At 37.1% G+C, this 20586-nt stretch overlaps 1 protein-coding gene across 2 annotated transcripts in view; it reads left to right on the top strand.

The window, feature by feature from the left end:
• Window positions 1–20586, top strand: part of ZDHHC15 (zDHHC palmitoyltransferase 15) — a gene marked incomplete at both ends in the record, with an annotated part of 73172 nt that overhangs the window by 22393 nt on the left and 30193 nt on the right. For both annotated transcript variants that reach the window (XM_080719513.1, XM_080719512.1), the window contains 5 exons: window positions 8999–9093; window positions 11562–11682; window positions 17811–17880; window positions 19579–19611; window positions 20362–20482. In XM_080719513.1, coding sequence (XP_080575639.1) covers window positions 8999–9093; window positions 11562–11682; window positions 17811–17880; window positions 19579–19611; window positions 20362–20482 — 440 coding nt within the window. The remainder of the gene's footprint in view (window positions 1–8998; window positions 9094–11561; window positions 11683–17810; window positions 17881–19578; window positions 19612–20361; window positions 20483–20586) is intronic.

Here is a 20586-nt window from a genome sequence, read left to right as displayed (position 1 = left end):
ATATATGTATATATGTATGTATATATGTATATATGTATATATACATATATATTGTTCTTTAATATTTATATCAGCATAATGATATATATTCTTATATCCATTTTATATAGAAGGAAACTGAAATGAGTATGGTTAAGTAACTTATCCCAGGTTATCTAACTAGTGAATGGTAGGATTCATACCCCCATTATCTGGCCTCCAAGGCCATGCATGCTCTTAAGCAAACCCACATTTGTATTTTACTTTTTAATGCATAACTCCTATGTTTGTTTATCTGAGCTTTTTATTCAGAACTTGATGTTCAATGGCTTTTTTTCTAGCATCCAAAATAGCATATCTTCATTTTTGTATGTTATTGGTGAAGTTATTGGTGAACTTAACTAGAACAGTTTGAAGTCTCATTTGTAATGTAAGCTCAACTCAGTTCAACACCTTCCTGGTAGCATCAATTCAGTTACCAGCATTCAAGTTCACCAGGACTGTTACAAAAATGTATGATTTTTATTGTCTCTTCTGACTTTAGAATTCTAAGCTTCCAAAGCACTCTTTCCCTGACATTTCTTAAGTTTATCAATACAGTAAATAACAAGATTAGATTTTGCTTCTTCATTCCTCAGTGGAATATAATGGAACAAACCGCAGGGCTTAGGAGACAGAAGATATAAGTGAGAGTTCTAGCTGTATCATTTGCTAGCTGTATGACCTTTGGAAAGTAACTCAACTTCTTTGAACCCCAATTTCTACAAAATGGGACTAGTTTAAAAACATCTTATGGATTTACTATAAGCTAGTGTAAGTACACAGCAGTAATCTGCTTTGAAAATGTGCGGTATTAGTAATCACACATTACTTCTTTATGCATCAGTATTGTCAAAGATAGAATCCATAAACTAAAAAATAAGATTCAATTGTAACTTGAAAGTCAAATGTTAACTTTTCAAGAGCTACTGATGACCAGAACATTTTTACTAAGAGATACTGTGAAATCTCCTTTTCAGAAAGTATCAGACACCCAACTATCTGGAATAAATCAGTGAGCCTAGAAACAAGCCAATAGACTGATGACTATCTGAAATTCTCACTGACCTTGTGATTTTCTGACTTGTGTCAAACTCCTATACCATTAAAATAAATCAAACTTCAGTACATGGTTACCAATAGGAACATTGCTTGGCATAGGCAAAAAAGTATAAGCCAAAATCATGAAAGTCTCAAAGCATAAAACTTCATTTTACCTTACTTATCACAAACATCTCCAAAGTTTAGGAAGGCTATAGTCAAACATACTGCAAACTGTTTTCCTGTTCTGTCTACTTAGTGGCTCCTGAAGGAGTGACCCCCAAAATTCACATCCACCTGATACTTGTGAGTATGCTCTTACTTTGAAATAGGACTTTTCAGATGTAATCAATGCCTAAAACAGTGGGTTCTCTTTAACATGGAAAAAGCAAAACTGAAAGGGACTATAATTCACATTCATAAAGATAGGCAGTCTATGTGTTTTGTTAGCTTAGTATTGTTCACCAAATCCAAGCACACAGTGATTAAAATGTTCTTTGAAACTTCAAAATGCTAAGTTTGGGCTGCATACATAACTCAGTGGTAGAGTACTTGTCTCGCATGCACCAGGCCCCAGCACTGAAAAATAAATGCTAAGTTTAAGAAAACTAAAATGAAGCCCTACTTTGCATAGTGGCTGGCAAATGTAGAAGACTCATTACTCACCCAAGAATTGGTATAGACTGAAAACATAATAGCTTCATGATGAGTGGTAGATGCCTAATGGATAATTAGGAAAAAATCAGGATTCTTGGGATATAATCCTAACTTGTGAGATTGGTATTGAGGAAAACCATGTCCTTTCATAGCATAATGCCATATTTTGGCACCAGAATTTGATCCCACTATCAGATTAAAAACTGGGATGTAGCTGGATAAACCTTAGAAACAACTTGACAAAATCTCAAATGCTAATGAGAGAATCTCTCTTTTTAAAAATTTTTGGATGCAATGCTCATGAGAGAATCTCTCATGAGAGAATCTCTCTTTTTAAAAATTTTTGGATGCAATGCAATTATGCATTATGAAATTCAATGTGATGCATCTATATATGCACACAATATTTCTTGATGTGTTTCCTTCCACACCCCACTGGCTATTCCCCTCCTTCTGCCCCTCACATGCTAGTGAGCGTCATAGTAATACCTTCAGATCTGAACACAATGTTATTTTTTCTATCTCTTTCCTCAAGCCTCCTTTTTCTCCACCTCTCCTCTTTCCCCCAGTTTCTTCCCACTATTCTATTGTCTTCTCTCCTCATTTTCATGAAATCCCTCTCCTTTCCTCTTCTCTCTCAACTTTCCACATAAATCATGAGCAATTCTTATGTTCTCATTAAGTGTCCTTAGTTCCTTGGCCACAACCTGTGGGCCTCTTGCCTCATTCTCTCCATTCCTTCATGTAGCTGAAATATAAGGCCTATCTCTTTGTTAGAGCTTATAAGGTAGTGGAAGTAAAGTAAGTCAGGGAGCACAAGCATTAGAATCAACATTTCTTTGTTAAAAATTCTGCTCTAAGAGAGATATGACTGTCTAGCTGGAAAATGTCCCCATTATTATAACCTGGGGATTACTATCCTTAGCCAAAATAGAATTTTTAGTGAGTACTCTTTCAGTTGTTAAAGCTCCAATTGCTATTCCTATTTGAATTACAGTGTGTAATTGCAAAGTACTCTCTTCCCATTTACCCCTGGTACCAACTCAAGTGATTTTAGTCATCTATTGATATAAAAGATACTACAGAAAATAATGTCACTTTAAACTAAATAGTTTCCAACAATAGCTTTTAAAGAGAAAGGGTATGTTGGATAATTACCACAATAACAGCCTTAGCATTCCTGTGTCTGAAATATGTAGCAAAGCTGCTTTCTTTTCTTCTTTTTCCCACTTTGGTGCTTGCTACATTCAGAGCAGTCAGTCTGCTACATTTACGCAAGAATGTATATGCAGGCATTGTGTACACACACACACACACACACACACACACACACACACACTCACTCACTCATTTCCTACTACTCCCTGGGAGCAACTCCTAGCTAATAACAACTTCATGCTACTTCCACCAGATCATTTCAGATTTCATAATTTATCAAGGTATTTATGACCTTTAGGAAAACAACTCAGAATGTCTCTACTTTCAAAAGCTGTTCTCACAATGAGCTATTCACCTGCAACACAGTAACTAAACACAGAACTGCATGCTTAGGTGCATTTTTCTTTTTTTAAATTTTGTATTGGTGCACTGTATTCATATATCATAATGGGGTAAAAAAACTTTTGTAGACATACATGCACACATTGCCCACTTAGCCCCTACCCGATCCCCACCCCGTTCCCTCTCCATCCCTCCTTCCCATGCTTGGCTTAGTGGTTGACATCTAATATCATAGCAATTTATCCAAAATTAACAATGATAATCTCACATAACAGATTCATTTGTCTGATATCAAGCTTTTGATCACTTACATATAACATTTCAATATTTCTTTTTGTTTTCTTTCTTACCAGAGGATATTTTTTTCTTTTTTTAAGGTGAAACTATCATACATTTATTTATTTTTCAGAAAAGATCTATCCTAACATGAAATATGAACTCTAAATACCCAAAACAATCTCAAAAAAGAACAAAGCTAGAAGATGTACATTTTCTGATTGAACATTTGGTGAAGGAAATAATAATCTTTTCACTAAATATTATTGAAAAATAATAATTTCATGAAAAAGAATAAAATTGGACCCTTACCTAACACCATATACAAATATTAACTCAAAGTAGATAAAAGACCATATCCAAGAAATCACTGCCAATTTCAGTGTTGTGAAGTTTTATGACCCAGGTTTTCTTCTAAAAGTTTTTAGGTGGATTTTTCTTTGGCAGTCCGGATATGTTTCTTATAGCTTATTCTGCCCCTCTTGCAAACCCTTGCACCTTGTGCAAGAAGTAAGGAAGGAAAAAAGGAAGGGAGGGAGGGAGGAAGGAAGGGAGGGAGGGAGGGAGGGAGGGGGGGGCAGCTTTTGGCATTCACATGGTAATTTTAGCTCCAGCAGCTTCTGATGCCCTGTGACTATAATAGCTAAGATAAGTATAGGACTCTACCTATTTATTCAGAAAAGATGTTTTTCCATTTCATTCCAATAAGTAGTAACAGTTCAGGGATACAGTTCATAAGCTGTTCTGTTTCCCTAGTGATTTGAAACTTCAATGGAACATCATACTTAAAAAGAAAGATTCATCTGGGAGTGGTGGCACATGCCTGTAATTCCAGCACTTGGGAGGCTGAAACAGGAGGATGGCAAGTTCAAAGCTAGCTTCGGCAACTTAGTGAGGCCCTCCACAACTTAGTGAGACCCTGTTTCAAAATAAAAAATAAAATAGGGCTGGGGGTATAACTCAGAGGTAGAATGCCCCTGAATTCAGTCCCCAATACCAAAAGAAAAAAGGAAGGATAGAAGAAAGAAAAATAGAAGAGAAGATTAAAAGATTCAGTGTTTTTATAGTTTATCAGGATGACTTTTTATGTACAAAATTCATTTTAAAGGAATATGTTGCTTTTTTTATTGGTACATTATAGTCATACATCTTATTTGGGAATATAGCTTAGGACCATTACACATATATGACTCATGAGGCCTGCGTATAGGTCACGAATAGTCACTTTAGAGTATTGAAAAAGATAAAGTATTTCCTGCCAGTGGTGTTGGAGGGGAGCTTCCTCCTTGGGATGGTGGGTTGGGCAACCAAATGGCCTATAAGACCATTTCTCTTGATTCTAACTCAGAATGACCTGGAGGAATTACTAGATTCTTGAACTTCATTTTGTAGTATTGATTCAGAGTCTTTGGTATAGGGCTTGGCAATATGCATTTTAATAATCTCTCTGGGTGAATTGGAAACAAACCAAAATTTGAGAATTACTACTCTGAGGAAACAAGCTCTAGACTGGGAGTGAAGGAATCTAGATTCTGTTTCCATTACTCGCAAAACTTTGTTGTGTAACACTGATAAATCACTTGACCTAGAGCTCTGGACTTCTGTTACCCCTCTGTAAAATGAGAGGGTTGAACTATATGATCTTTATGGTCTCCCCCAACTCTAAGATTTTTACAAAATCTGTAGTATAATTCCTATTAATACCAATCTACTACATAGCCTTGACTTAGTTATCCTCAAGATTTTACATTTTCTATTCATCTATAAATATTATTCATAATTTATATGAATCCTTGCAATACAGGAATGAGATTCCAGGTGTTTAATTACAAAACTAAATCAGTTATTAATGTTAATTACTAATAATTAACTGGATATGGGCCAATTTAAATTCCCACATTTCCCATCTCAATCATTTGAATAGGAAATATAGCTCATGTTCTCAAAATACTGCAAAGTGAGCCAGGTGTGGTGGCGCATGTTTGTAATCCCAGCATTCGGGAGGCTGAGACAGGAGGATTGTGGTTTGCAGACAGCCTCAGCTACTTAGTGAGGACCTTTGCAACTCAGTGGGACACTATTTCAAAGTAAAGAAATTAAAAATAGGGCTGGGGGTGTAGATCAGAGGTAGAATGCTCCTGAGTTCCATCCCTAGTACTATAAAAATAATAATAATAAATCTACAAAGTATAAGAGTTAGTTCTGCACCATTCACATGATCCAACTTGGTTGTTATTACCCTTGATTTGCACAATGAGAGGGTAAACATATAATTGTTTCCTCCTGATTCTTTTAAAGTTAAAAGTTCCATACTTCTGTTCCATACTAAAGGAACATGGGTTAACATGGAATTTTCCCCATATAAAACCTCATAAAAGCCAGGCGTGGTGGCGCACGCTTGTAATCCCCGCACTTGGGAGGCTGAGACAGGAGGATCGCACAGATTCGAAGCCAGCCTCAGCTACTTAGTGAGGCTCTCGGCAACTTAGTGAGACCCTGTTTCCAAATAAAATAGAAAAAAAAGGTCTGGGAGTATAGCCCGGAGGTAGAAAGCCTCTGGGTTCCACCCCAAGTACCACAAAAAAAAAAAAACTCATAAAAAACAAATAAAAAAGCCAAGCACAGTGGTAGACAACTGTCATCCCAGTACGTGGGGGGAGGGGAGCTGACTCATGAAAATCACAGGTTCCAGGGCAGCCTCAGCAACTTAGCGAGACCTGGTTTCAAAATTTCAGAAATAGGGCTAGAGATGTAGCTCAGAGATTGAAAACCCTTGAGTTCATTCCTGAGTACCACAAACCAACCCCCCCCCAAAAAAAAGAAACAAAACTTTAGTGAAAGTTAACACATGAAAAAGTGGAAAGGTCTTGCCTAAGATAAGAAATTCTGATGGCACTTACAAAAGCTAAACTATGGAGAAATACTCTCATTTGTTAGTGATAAGAATGTAAATGAAATATAGCTTTTCTCAATGAAAACTAGGGAGTATCTTCCAAAAGGCTTACTTTTGGCCTGGTAATTTCACTTCAGGGAATTGATTCTACAGATATTTATATATGTGCTGGTTTCATATGTACAGAGTACTCACTGAAGCATTATTTTCATTATCAAGAGAAGAAAGAAAATGAAATTTCTACCAGACACATCGGGTTTAATAAATTATAATACATGCATGCAATGGAATCTCATGCAACCCTTTAAAAGGAAACTAAGAAAGCTCACTCTCTCTCAGTTATATTAAATGAAGTAATCTCCAACTTAGAGTAAGTGAAAAAGAAGATATATGGTACAAAACAGTATGTAGAGAATATTGCTTGGTATTTTTGTGGAAAGGCACACTATTTATATAGTTTTATAAATTAAACAAATCTTAAAGGACCCACAGTAAAGTCTTGGCCTTGTGACATTTGTTGCTTCCAGGGAAGGCAACTGGGTGGCTAAGTGAACAGGGATAAAAGGAAGGTTCACTGTGTACTTTTCTATACCTTCAAATTTTTTTGTGGTACTAGGGGTGGAACCCAGAGGCTTTCTACCTCTGGGCTATACTCCCAGACCTATTTTCTACTTTATTTGGAAACAGGGTCTCACTAAGTTGCTGAGAGCCTCACTCAGTAGCTGAGGCTGGCTTTGAACCTGCACGATCCTCCTGTCTCAGCCTCCCAAGCGCGGGGATTACAAGCCTGCGCCACCATGCCCGGCTACCTTCAATTTTTGAACGTTGTGCATGTATTACTTTTCAAATGAAAGACAGTAAAAAATAAAATAATGCAAAAAATCCATCCTTATTGAGCACTTACATTTATAAACATATAAAAGCAAGAAGATCTGGAAAGATATGCATCCAAAATCAAGGAGGTATAGAAAGTTAGATCTATATATGGGGTGGACATTAACGTTTTAGTGTATGTTGCTTGAATTTCAATATATGATTTTATAATTTAAAAAATCAAGAACAATCCAGCACATAGAAACAGGTCTTATACTTCTGGGCTGGGAGCATGGACCAAGAGAATAAGAGTTCAGCCATAAATGTATAAGAGGTTCAGGCCTCTCAGTTTGGCCTTGAGTCACCGAATTCCCTAGAGTCTTTATGATGAATTGAAATAATAAGACCACACCATTCATGGGCTCGCAATAAAACAGAAAACTGACCTTCATCTTATAACTACCTCTGTGGAGAATGCCAGAATTCCATGAATCATAAGAGCTGCCTAAGAGATGAAGGTTTGGAAAACAAAGGCAGTAGAGAGCCATTTGCACAGCTGTTTGAAAGGTACATCTCACACTTGAAAAGTATGCAATCTTTGGTGCTACTGAAAAGAACGTGGTATCTACAGTCATAAATCCTATGTTTAATACCTGGCTACATTGTAGAGCCATAGATCCTCAAAGTCAGTGCTACCACACACATGGGGAGGTAAGGCTGTATTGATCCAAGAGGGTGGTAGTATCCTTGGGTGCAATTGGGGATAGCTTTGGGTGTAATTAAATAAAAATCAGAGTGGGGTGCTGAGTGATTTTCTTTCTCAGAAAAGAAATGGGGGAGAGGGAGGATGGTAAGCCAATAAATTTGGGGATCTGCTTTTTCATTTTTTTTGTACTAGGAATTGAACATAGGGGCATTCTACCTCTGAGGTACACCTCAAGACCATTTTAAAAATGTTTTTGACAGAGGGTCCCACTAAGTTGCTGAGGTTGGCCTCAACTCTGCAATCCTCCTGTCTCAGCCTCCAAAGTACTAGGATTACAGGCATATATCACCATGCCTGGCTAAGTTTGGGAATTTGTATTATAGTCTTGATGTGATTTTGCTTAATCAACTGCCCTGTACTATTACCTAATATATAAAAAATGATATAATATGTATGAAAGCATGCTGTAAATGCTAAAATGATATGCAAAATATATCACTATCTCTCAGCACCCACAGTGGCAGAGGTAGTAACAATTCATTATTGTTTTCATTAACAATTCATTATTGATTGGTTGTATCAATCAAGCAAAACTGTCGCTTCTTTTACATTATCATAAAGGACATTTTTCCCTTTACTTACAGAATCACCTGACAACTTTTAAAGTAGACAACAGACAGAAAGTGTCTGGTTCAAAATTTGGCATTATGACTTACTTCTGTCTTTGTATGGGAAAATGACAGCCATTAACATTTTTAATTATACAAGAGAATACTCTGTAATATGGAAAGTTACAAATTTGTCATGAAGCTTTGTCTTTTTGAACTCTTAAAACTGATTTTTAAAAAAGCTAAGTGTAATGGTGCATGCTTATAATCCCAGTACTTGGGAGTCAGAGACAGGAAAATCACAGGTTCGCGACCAGCCTCGGCTACTTAGTGAGACCCTCTGCAACTTAGTGAGACCCTGTTTCAAAATAAAAAAATAGGACTGGGATTGTAGCTTGGAGGTAGGATGCCCCTGGATTGAATTCCTTAGTACCACCAAAAAGAATTGATAAAAAGTATCAACACTGACAATTTTTTTTATTTCAGTTATCTACCTCATACTCTACCATGCCATCTTTGTGTTCTTTGCCTGGACCTACTGGAAATCTATCTTTACACTACCACAGCAGCCAAATCAGAAGGTAAGTATTTAGGTTATTTCATATAAGCTAGGAACAGAGGAAAACAGAGATGCCAATAAATTAAGAGGGCAAAAAGAAGAGCAAATCTCTTTTTTGGCAAAAGAAAACCACTCTGGACTCAGTAGTATACACATATAGTTCTGGTAATTGGGAAGCTGGGACAAGAGGATCACAGTTTCAAGACTAGCCTCCATAACTCAGCAAGCCTGTGTCTCATAATAAAAATGGCTAAGGTTATAGCTCAGTGGTAGAGCGCCACTGTGTTAAATCTTCAGTACCACAAAAATCAGGGTAATCATTTTTGGCTTCTGAGAGGAGGCCTTGTTATGTTTCCCAGGCTGGCCTTGAATTATTAGGCTCAAGTAATCCTCCTGTCTCCACTTCTCTAGTAGCTGGGCTTCCAGTCACACACCATCATGCTTGACCATGAATGAAGGTAATAAAAGTATATAAATTAGACTACATTAAAATTTATCTGTGTTAATGGATAAAATTAACAGCATGAAAGAGCAGCCTGTAAATTAATAGAAGAAAATAGTTGCAAATCTTCTATCTGGTAAAGGGCTTATATCTAGAATATAAAATAACAACTGCAATTCAACAACAATAAAAATACTCAATTTAGGGGCTACTCAGAATTGAATGCATGAGCCGACGTAGTGGCGCATGCTTGTAATCCCAGCGCTTGGGAGGTGGAGACAGGAGGATCGCGCAGGTTTGAAGCCAGCCTCACTGGCTTAAGAGACCCTGTTTCCAAATTTAAAAAAGCATAAAAAATAGGTCTGGGAGTGTAGCCCAGAGGTAGAAGGGTTTCCAGGAACCCCAGTACCACCAAAAATAAATAAATAAATAAATATTGAATGCATGAGTATTCTACCTCTAAGTTATACCCCCAGCCTTTGTTGTTCTTTTTTTATTTTGAAACAGGGTATTAATAAGTTGCTCAATGTTTTACTAAGTTGCTGAGGCGGTCCTTGAACCTGGGATCCTCATGTCTTAAACCTCCCAAGTACTGGGATTACAGGCATAAGCCACTGTGCACGGCTTCAAATAGCTCAACTATTTTTGGAATTGCAGGTTCAAGGCTAGCCTTAGCAACTTAGTAGGACCCTATTTCAAAATATGTAAAAAAGGGCTAGTGGTATAGTTCAGAGGTAGAATGCCCCTGGGTTCAATCCTCAATACCAAAAAAAAAAAAAAAAGGAATCATCATATGCGCTTTTCTATGTAAGCCTTTTAGCATAATATCTTTTTTTAAAAAATTTTATTGGTGCATTGTAATCATACATCTTAATGGAGCACAATATAGTAGAGGCATACATGTACACATCACTCAATTAGTCCTTCAGAATCATCCATGTTAATGAATGTTTCAGTAGTTTATTCCCTTTTATATCTAATAGACCTTTTATCATAATCAGTTTATCCATTAACCTATTAAAGGGCACTTGAGCTGTTACCATTTTTCTACTATAAAAATTGCTATTAACATCCATGTTGTGTTTTGGGGCATAAACACACACACACACACACACACACATACACATACACATATATCCACATGTATTCATTTATCTTGATAATCTAACTAGGAGTGGAATTGCTGAGTCATAGTACTTGTTATCATCCAGCACTTCTGTACCAGTCTTCTGAAGTAGGTATTATTACCTCTGTTTTTCAAATGAAGAAACTTAGAGTGAGAATGTCTGCCTTTCCAAAGTGGTTTTCTAACTATTAAGTGACAATGATGAGGCTTAAACCCAGAAATTCTGACCACAGACCTTTTCTGGTCTATCTACCCCTTGTCCCAAACCAAAGAAAGGTTTCACATATATTTGAAAATTTGCTGATATATCTTTTGTACATTATCAAAGCGTTGCTTCTAACATGGCAACCAGACACCATACTAGACTAAAAATTTCTGAACTGAATACTCAGAACATCCAAATTCTGCCTAGTTTTCAATATTAGAACAGGCAGGCTGTGTTACCGTCAGTCTCTTGCAACTTCTCTGAGAGTATCATCAAGTCACCTGTGAAAAACACCTGAAACCTCAATAAAAATGGTTAATCATCAACAGGATCCAAGTGGCAACATGTCACACATCTGATACAACATCATGGTATAGTATAATAGACTGAAAGGAGCCCAAGTGTTAGAGTCAGATGAACTGGGTTTGGGACTCAGCTTTCCTACTTATTAGATGAATGAGTACAACCTTGGATAGTTTATCTCCTTAAGTTTTACTTTATTTATTTATAAAACAGTACCAGCTATCTTATAGAGTTATTAAGAATGATATAAAATCCAGATAAGATAATTGAAATAAATAATGTGCCAGAGGAGTAATAAGCCAGATCAACACCTAGGCTTTAAGATAAGAAATACTTCCATTTAAGCAGTTATTATTTTAAATATTTTCTATGAACCTTGGAAAATAAAGTTCTGTGCATCACTTCTGCTTCCAGTTCCATTTGTCCTATACAGACAAGGAGCGTTATGAAAATGAAGAGAGACCCGAGGTCCAGAAGCAGATGCTTGTTGATATGGCCAAGAAGCTACCAGTTTACACAAGAACCGGGAATGGAGGTCAGTTCACTGTAAATCAGCTAGAGAGGTAGCTAAGCAAAGATCTCAGAAAGACTAAGACATATCCATTCTCAGGCTAGCCTTTCCTTTCACCTATTTTCTGAAAATCACTATGGGATTTTTTTTTCCCTCAACATTTTATTATAAAAGTTTCAAACATCTCAGAATTGGAAGAATTGCAGACATTTATAATATCAAACACTGGATTCTTTATCGTCCCCTTTTGTAACCTCGTTTGATTTACAAAAACAGGACAGCAAAATAACTTAGGTCGCTAAAACTGTACAAAAATAAAACTGATTAGACAGTTGTAAAGATCAGTATCTTAATGTTACAGACCACTCATCCGTTATGAAAGAATATCTCTACCCAAAGTGATGGGCACTGTGCTAAATTTATCTACAAACTGACAAAACTAATTGTTTTCTGTAATTATCACTATCAAATATAATTCTCAAAAGAAGCATGATATGGAGTGGAAAGCCAGGGCGTCATTCCACAATGGTGAAGGCCTTTCTTCTTCCCAAACCAAGGAGAGGAGATAAGAGTTTTAACTCTAAAACTATTAAGTTTCCCAGAATATGACAGCTACTCACATCAAACACTGGATTCCAACATCTTACTATATTGCTTCATCACATCAGTGGCCACATATCCATTCCTCCCTGTCTCCATATACCATCAAGTCATCTTATTTTTCTCATGTATTTTCAAGGCAAATAGCAGACATCAGTATGCACTCACTTAATATTTTATCATTTTTGGTAATAATCACTTAGAAAACATACACCATACTGTGTAACCCTAATCTGTATAATCATTACCATCGCCTCATAAAGTTCTATCATGCCCCTTTTCATTCTCCCTTCATATAACTACTATTCTGATCATTTTCCACTGCAGATTAATTTTGTTTGCTTTAGAATTTTGTATAAATTAGAATCCTACAGTAGGCACTTTTGTTCCTGCTTTCTCTTATTCCACATAATTTTAGATTAATTCATATTTTGGTAAATAAATTCTTTTTATTGCTGAGTAATATTACATTGTGTGACTATATCACATTTAATTTTCTTCTTCACTGATTGATACACATTTGCATTATTTCCAATTCTTAGCTAGTGTGGGTCAATCTGGTATGAATATTCTTGTACAAGCATTTATAAAAAGATAGGTCTTCATTTTACTTGAGTAAATATCCACTATGGAATTTTACTCTTTGGTTTTACCTGTATGACTAGAATAGTACTTCTTGAACAGATTCTCTACCTTTTGAAATTTGAAAAGCAAGGTTTTTTCTGACAAGACATCCTATTTCTGATAAGGAGGGTAATGTTTTAAGACTTTGGGATATATACTGTCAGACACTTATGTTCATTTGTTTATTTATTTAGTCAATTAATGTTTATTAAGATACCATATGACAGGTGGGGAAATTTCAACATGGTCTTGGAATTGTTAGATATAATGACTTATTGTTAATTTTATTGGAGTAGTAATATAGAAATTATGATTTTTCAGTCTTCATGCATATTAAAATAGTTGTGATTGGAGGTGATACTATATGTGTCTTTTGCTTTAAAATGCTCAAGTAAAAATCCAGTGGAAGAAATAGATTGAACAAAGATGGTACAATACTGATAAATATTGAAATTGGGTCATGATATATAGGGTTTATTATTACCTCTATTTTTACTGTTTGAAAACTTCCATAACGCTTATTTTTAAAAAGTGAGTAATGTGTGAAGCAATAGTCCAAGTATTGGATCCAGAGTTGAACAGAGAGGCAAAATCTCTTATATAGTTTAAATTCTTATAAAAAGAATGCAGACAGGGCCAGGTATGTAACCCACATGCCTGTAACCCCAGTACTTAGGAGGCTGAGACAGGAGGACCAGCAACTTACTGAGACCCTGAGCAAGTTAGTGAGATCTTGTTTAAAAATAAAAAGTAAAAAGGGTAGGAGGTATATCAGAGGCAGAATGCCCTGGGTTTAATCCCCAGTACCACAAAAAAAAGTTAAACAGGAAATTATATAATTTCAGGTAGAAAATAATATGATTAACCATCTAAACTAGACAGATATGGGGTGAATTTGGCTTAAAGATATGTGTCTATGTTTTCTTGTTCACATAAAATAATTGTACATGTTTATGGGGGTACAGTATATATTGTATACATATATACAATGTACAATTTTAAATCAAACTAATTAGCATTTGTCTCCTTAAACATTTGTCATCGGGAACCTTTGAATTCCTCTTTTCTAGGTCTTACAAAATAAGTAATAACTTGTTAAGTATGGTCACCCTACTATGCTGCAGATTTATTCCTTGTTTGTAAATATAAATATATAATATATAATGGTACTAGTGGTGGAACCCAGGGGCTTTTCTACCTCCGGGCAATACTCCCAGATCTATTTTTATGTTTTATTTGGAAACAGGGTCTCACTGAGTTGCAGAGGGCCTCACTAAGTAGCTGAGGCTGGCTTTGAACCTGTGAGGTCCTCCTGTCTCAGCCTCCCAAGCGCAGGGATTACAAGCGTGTGCCACCACACCCGGCTGTAATTTTATTCTGATACCTATTATTCAGTCTCCCCACTATCCTTGCTGGCTTCTATTTACCACTATTCTACCCTCTACTTCTGTGAAATCAACTTTTTTAGCTTCTGCATATAAGCAAGAATATGTAGTACTTGTCTTTCTGCATCTGGCTTATTTCACTTAACCTCCAGTTCCATCCATGTGGCCACATATGATAGTCATCCATCCTTTTTATGGCTGATTAATTACACTATATATGTGTACAAAGTTTTCTTTGTCCATTCAATGTGTCTTTTAAAACTTTTCTTTTTTTTTCTTTTCTACACCCTCAGCCCTATTTTCTAGTCTAATTTATTTCTTTATTTTTGTGGTACTGGGGCTGGAACCCAGGGTCTTTTTTTTTTTAACTGTGGGCTATACTTCCAACCCTATTTTATACTTTATTTGAAAACAGGGTCTCACTAAGTTGTAAAACTTTTCATTTGTCACTAGTGTTTTTTTTTGGTACTAGATATTGACCCCAGGGACATTCTACCTCTGAGCTACCCCCAGCTGGTATAGCTGGCAAGAGAAGGCAATATATCAGGAGTAGGGACCATGGACATTTGGACCACTTTATATAACTTCCTTATGCCTTCAGGACCTGCTTAGGCCTGATCACATGTACACATCTACAGCCTCAGTTTTTAATATGGAGCATCACCCAACTTCATGGCTGGGTAGATCAGATAATACCCAGTTCACGATGGACAACTCAGGCCACATGGTAACTTGGTGGCCCATGGCTACTTAATTAGTCTCTACTGGCTAATTAGGCCAAAAAATATTTCTCAAAAGAATAGTTATCAGTGGAACATAGTAGGGCTTTACCTAGAACACTAAGGGCTTGCACTGCAGTTCATTTATAGGGTCTTGCTAGAGGCTCCAAACAGCTACCCTATCTTTCACTGTATTGTGTTTGCTGGATCATATGACCCAAGCAGCCAAGCATTTCACACAGCATTCCAAATTAGTACAGGTAACTCAGTAAATGGGCTAGAGTATCACTCTCAAAGGAGGAATATGTTATCTTCAAAAAGATACACTAGAGCCAGGTGTGGTGGCACACGCTTGTAATGACAGCATTTGGGAGGCCGAGACAGGAGGATCACAGGTTTGTGGACAGCCTCAGCTACTTAGTAAGGCCCTTTACAGCTCAGTAAGACCCTGTTTCAACGTAAAGAATACAAAAGTAGGGCTACAAAAAAAGAAAACACTAGGCACTATTCTTCCTATTTTTTTGTAGGAGGGGCCAGATGCAACAATTTATCTTTCACCTTCAGAAAGATACCTCAACGTGCCACCCATCGTGGGGCCCCTAGAAATTTCACAAAAGTAGAAGGCCCCTGATTTTTTTTTTAATTTATATCCTCCCTTCTGGCACACAAATGCCTTACCATCAAGTCTAGAGTCATTGCTATTTCTTACTCACTAGGTCAAATAATATTACCAATGTGATGGATCAGTGTGATATTTTATGGAAGGGAAAGCTGATCAAGAGCCCTGCAAACTAACTTGTGACATAGCACTGAGAAGTTGATATACCCTTGAGGCAGGAAAGTGGAAAAGTGGTGGTGGCCTTGCCAGCTGGAAGCAAACTTCCTCTAGTGGATCTGATGCACAGGGATGGGCATACAACAATTCACCACATCAGTAACTGCATACCAGGTACCTCAGGATGTCTTAATTTATTCAAGCAATGAAACCACATCTGGTATGGTGGCTATAATTGAAGTCACCCCTGATTAAGCTTACAATAAAGTACTATCATTCTTCAAATTACATATGTCTTTATAGTAGGTATTGTGGTGGTGGGAGGCAAGGATGAAAGCAGAGTGATCAGTTACACAACTCTTTCAGGAAAGATGATATAGAATTAAACTATGGCAGTGACATTGACAGTATCTTTAACAATATGGTAAAGGACCCAAACATACTAGCCGCTCTTCCTTTCTCCAGCTCATTTATACTTATATCTTTGATCATACACACACCCCCATTGGTAGAGATAAACACAGAACTCTGCTGACTTAGCAGCCTATTGTGTTGAATCAGTTATGTTGCTTAATATACATTTTCAATAAAATTATTTTGTTAGTTTAAATTATCCATAATCTCTCTTTTTACTTAATAATCACATGATATATGATCATACTCTACCAATGAATATGGAGAAAATGAGAAGGAAAGAAGGAATGGAAAATTTCTTTAATCTAAGGGGAAAGAAGGAAGGGAGAAAGAAGAAGGAATTTTTTAAATATCAGAATTACAGGGTGAATAGAATTCAGAAAAAATGTATAGGTTATAGCCCCGCCACTCACTTGCTCTGTGGCCTTGACAAAATCACTTGAAATAGTCCATGTGTTTACTTCATTACCTGAAGTAATTTCTTCTTTCTTTTTTTGGGGGGGGGTCTGGGATGGAATCTGGGGGCATTTGACCTCCAAGGTACACCCCTGCCCTATTTTTTATTCTTTAATTTGAAACAGGGTCTCACTAAGTTGCGGAGGGCCTCATTAAGTAGCCCAGGCTGTCCACGAACAACGATCCTCCAGTCTCAGCCTCCCAAATGCTGGGATTACAAGCATGCACCACCACGCCAGGCTTTTCTGAAGTAATTTCCTGAAATGTCTCTCTTTTTTTTTTTTTTTTTGCAGTACTGGGAATGGAACCCAGGGGCATTCTACCTCCGAGTGACACCCCCAGCCCTATTTTTATTCTTTATTTTGAAACAGGCTCTCACTGAGTTGCAGAGGGCTTCACTAAGTAGCTGAAGCTGGGTTTGAATTGAGATCCTCCTGCCCCAGCCTCTCAGATGCTGGGATTACAAGCTTGAGCCCCACACCCAGCTTGGAATGTATCTTCTTTTTAATAAATTGTTTTTGTTTTGTTTTGCCTGCAATGCTGGGGATTAAACTCAGGGCCTCATACAAATTCTTATTCTAAGAATTACTCTCTTTACTTATGTTGCAGGAGTTTTCTCCACCTTACACAATCTAACCTCTGGAGACAGGAGTTAAATTATGAATCCTTAGCAAGGTGTAGTGGTGTACACCTATACTGCCAGGACTTGGGAGGCTGAGGCAGAGGGATCATGGGTTTGAAGCCAGCACATGTTGATAAGTCTGTCAAATAAAAAAGGCTGGGAGTGTACCTCAGAGGTAGAATGCCCCTGGGTTCAATCTCGAGTGCTACACAAAGTAAAAATAAAAAATAAACTATGAATCCTTGTTTTCATATAGGAAAGTTGGAATAAATAGAGGCTAAATTATTTCCTAAGGTCACTTACACAGTTAATAGTAGTTTTATAACAAAGTATTATGGTCAGATGTACAAGTGTTACTTCAAAAGGTGCCTTCAAGATTGAGCCAATGAGAAAAGCACATACGAAAATTTTCCTATATGATTGTCTTCTTGTTTGGCAACTCGAGATGTATTTGACTATCTGTAGTCAGTGTATAACGAGCCATTCCAATGGACTAGTAAGATATAGGAACTTACAGTGAGCCCTAACAAATGCTAACCACCTTATTTTTCTCACAGCTGTACGATTCTGTGACCGGTGCCATCTGATCAAGCCAGACCGCTGCCACCACTGCTCTGTCTGTGCCATGTAAGTGACAGCAGTATTTTCCCTGGACTGAGCTTGGCCACTGATGGTTGCCTAGACAACAAAAGGACTGCTCGGAATATATAATTGTGCCTAGATAACAGCATTCCATTTCAATCATAATGAACATATGACAAAGATTCTTATAGGGATGATGATGATTCAGACTCTTCTAAAGATAGAAAGAGAAATAAAGTCATATTTCAAAAATAAACCTTTTAATTTGGAAGAGTTTTAGATATATTGATTTATTGTGAAGATAGTTCTCATATGTTCCACACCGACTTTCCCCTATCAACACCTCCTATTAATATGGTACCTTTGTCACCTTTAGTGAACCAATACTGATGCATTAAGTGAAGTCTGTACTTTATTTAGATATTCCCAGGTTTCCCCTAATACCTTTTATCTGCTCCAGGATCCCATTCAGAATAACACATTACATTTAGTAATCATGTTTTCTTAGCTCCTCTAAGCTGTGACAATTTCTCAGACTTTACATGTTTTTGATGACCATGACAGTATTCAGGATGGGTGGTCAGATATTTTGTAGAATGTTCCTCAGTTGATACTTGTTTGATCTTTTCTCATGATAATTAGGCTGGAGTAATGTGACTTGGAAGGAAGACCATAGAAGTAAAGTGTAATTTTCCTTACATCATATCGAGAGTTCAAGTATATAGGACTACCACTACAATGCTAATCTTGATAAAATGGCTCAGGTAGATTTTGTCAGGTTTCTACTCCATAAAGTTGTTCTCCACTCCCACCCCCACCTTTCTATACTGTACTCTTTGGAAGAAGTCACTATGCACAGCTCACACTGAAGGAATGGGAAGTTATGCTCCCTCTCCTTGAAGATGGAAGATCTGCATAAATTATCCGGTATTCCTCTGTATGGGAGATGTACCTTTTCTCCCCCATTCATTTGTTTATTTACTTAATCACTTATTTATATCAATATGGAGGTATGGATACTTATTTTCCTTTTGTGTCATGACCCAGTACTTCTTTATTTTGTCCAACAAATTGTTCCAGCTCTGTAAAACATAATGTTTATATTAATAACATATAATCTCCCTTCTTTTCTTTCTTTTTATTTTTTTGGTGGTACTGGGGTACCTGGAAACCCTTCTACCTCCAGGCTACACTCCCAGACCCATTTTATATTTTTATTTGTAAACAAGGTCTCTTAAGCCAGCAAGGCTGGCTTCAAACCTGTGTGATCCTCCTGTCTTCGCCTCCCAAGCACGGGGATTACAAGCGTGCGCCACCACGCCCGGCTCTCTCTTTTTTTTTTTTTTGAGTGCTTGTTCTAATTAATATTTCTCTTACCTTTGATTCAAATAGGCTATAGCCATATGTTCTCTACTGTACTTACTAAACTGAATATTGAACAAAACTAGAGGAGACACCTTATGCCTTATCTCCATATCGATATCCCAGAGTTTCCAATCCTTTTAAATGCTGGGCTTCTCGGCATATACCTTGCTGCCATCATAATTCTATGAAGTACTGTTATTATTGTAGCATCCTAGGAATGACTGAGAATACAGTAATCTTAGAGTTGCTATGGTGGAAATCTGGGAATAGCTATACTGGAACCATGTAAAAGTACTGGTGAAACCTTGAATTCAGCTTTGAGGTGATGCTTCATTTCCATGGTCTCACTTACCACACTGTATTTTGTCCCCTTTGTAGGTGCGTTTTAAAAATGGACCATCACTGCCCTTGGTATGTCCCTTTGATTCATTTCTTTCCTCTAAAAGGGTCAAAGTTGCTCAATATGCCCACTTTCCTAAGCATAGCTATAACATTCCTATTTCTGCCACCATAATTCACTGGGTTTTGTATTTGTGTGGGAGACAGAGGAGAGGGAACATTTTAAAGCAAGAATAAATATACCACCAGAGGTATGGTAGCAAATTCCTAGGTCACAAAGCTAATGGTCTCCTGTCCATTAGCTTTAGCAATTGAGCACAGTGATGAAATATAGCACAAGAATTTTCCTCTTCAGCATTGCACATTTCTTTTTTTTTTTTCTAGCTGGCTTGAGATTTGAAATAGTCTGGACTGTGACATTCAACAGTTCTCCAAATTTTGTATGTCAGACCCAGAGAGCCAGTCTGAAATCAGCCAATTATAAAGAGAGCATGCCACAAGTGTAACAAATATAGCTGCTAAGACTTTAATGGGTTTTTAGCCACCAAGAGCCACATGTTAGCTTGAGTGTGTTAGAAGCCAGCTCAGAACTATTAGGTAGGCCAGGTCTTTCTATGGCTATAAATGAAAGAAGAAATAAGTGAGATGTGAACTTGTTTTTCCAGTCTGTTTCTATTAAGGAACTCCTCTTGGGATTTTACATGACACATAATGAAGCAGCAGGAATAAAATGCTTCCATTGCTTAGTTCACTTCTGTATCAGTGTATTCTCAATCAATAGGCTCAGATTTCAAATTTTTTTTTGTTTTTTTTTTTTTTTAGGGTTAACAATTGCATTGGATTCTCCAACTACAAATTCTTCCTTCAGTTCTTAGCATATTCTGTTCTCTACTGCCTATACATTGCTACAACAGTCTTCAGCTATTTCATCAAATACTGGAGAGTAAGTTTTAAAAAAGCCTGAAGGTGCCGGGTGTGGTGGTGCACACTTGTAATCCCAGCACTTGGGAGGCTGAGACAGGAGGATCGCGCAGGTTCAAAGCCAGC

Source organism: Muscardinus avellanarius (assembly GCF_963383645.1).
Source record: "Muscardinus avellanarius genome assembly, chromosome: X".
Taxonomy (NCBI): Eukaryota; Metazoa; Chordata; class Mammalia; order Rodentia; family Gliridae; genus Muscardinus; species Muscardinus avellanarius.
The sequence above is the reverse complement of the archived record's forward strand: the minus strand, read 5'-3'. Positions and strand labels throughout refer to the sequence as shown.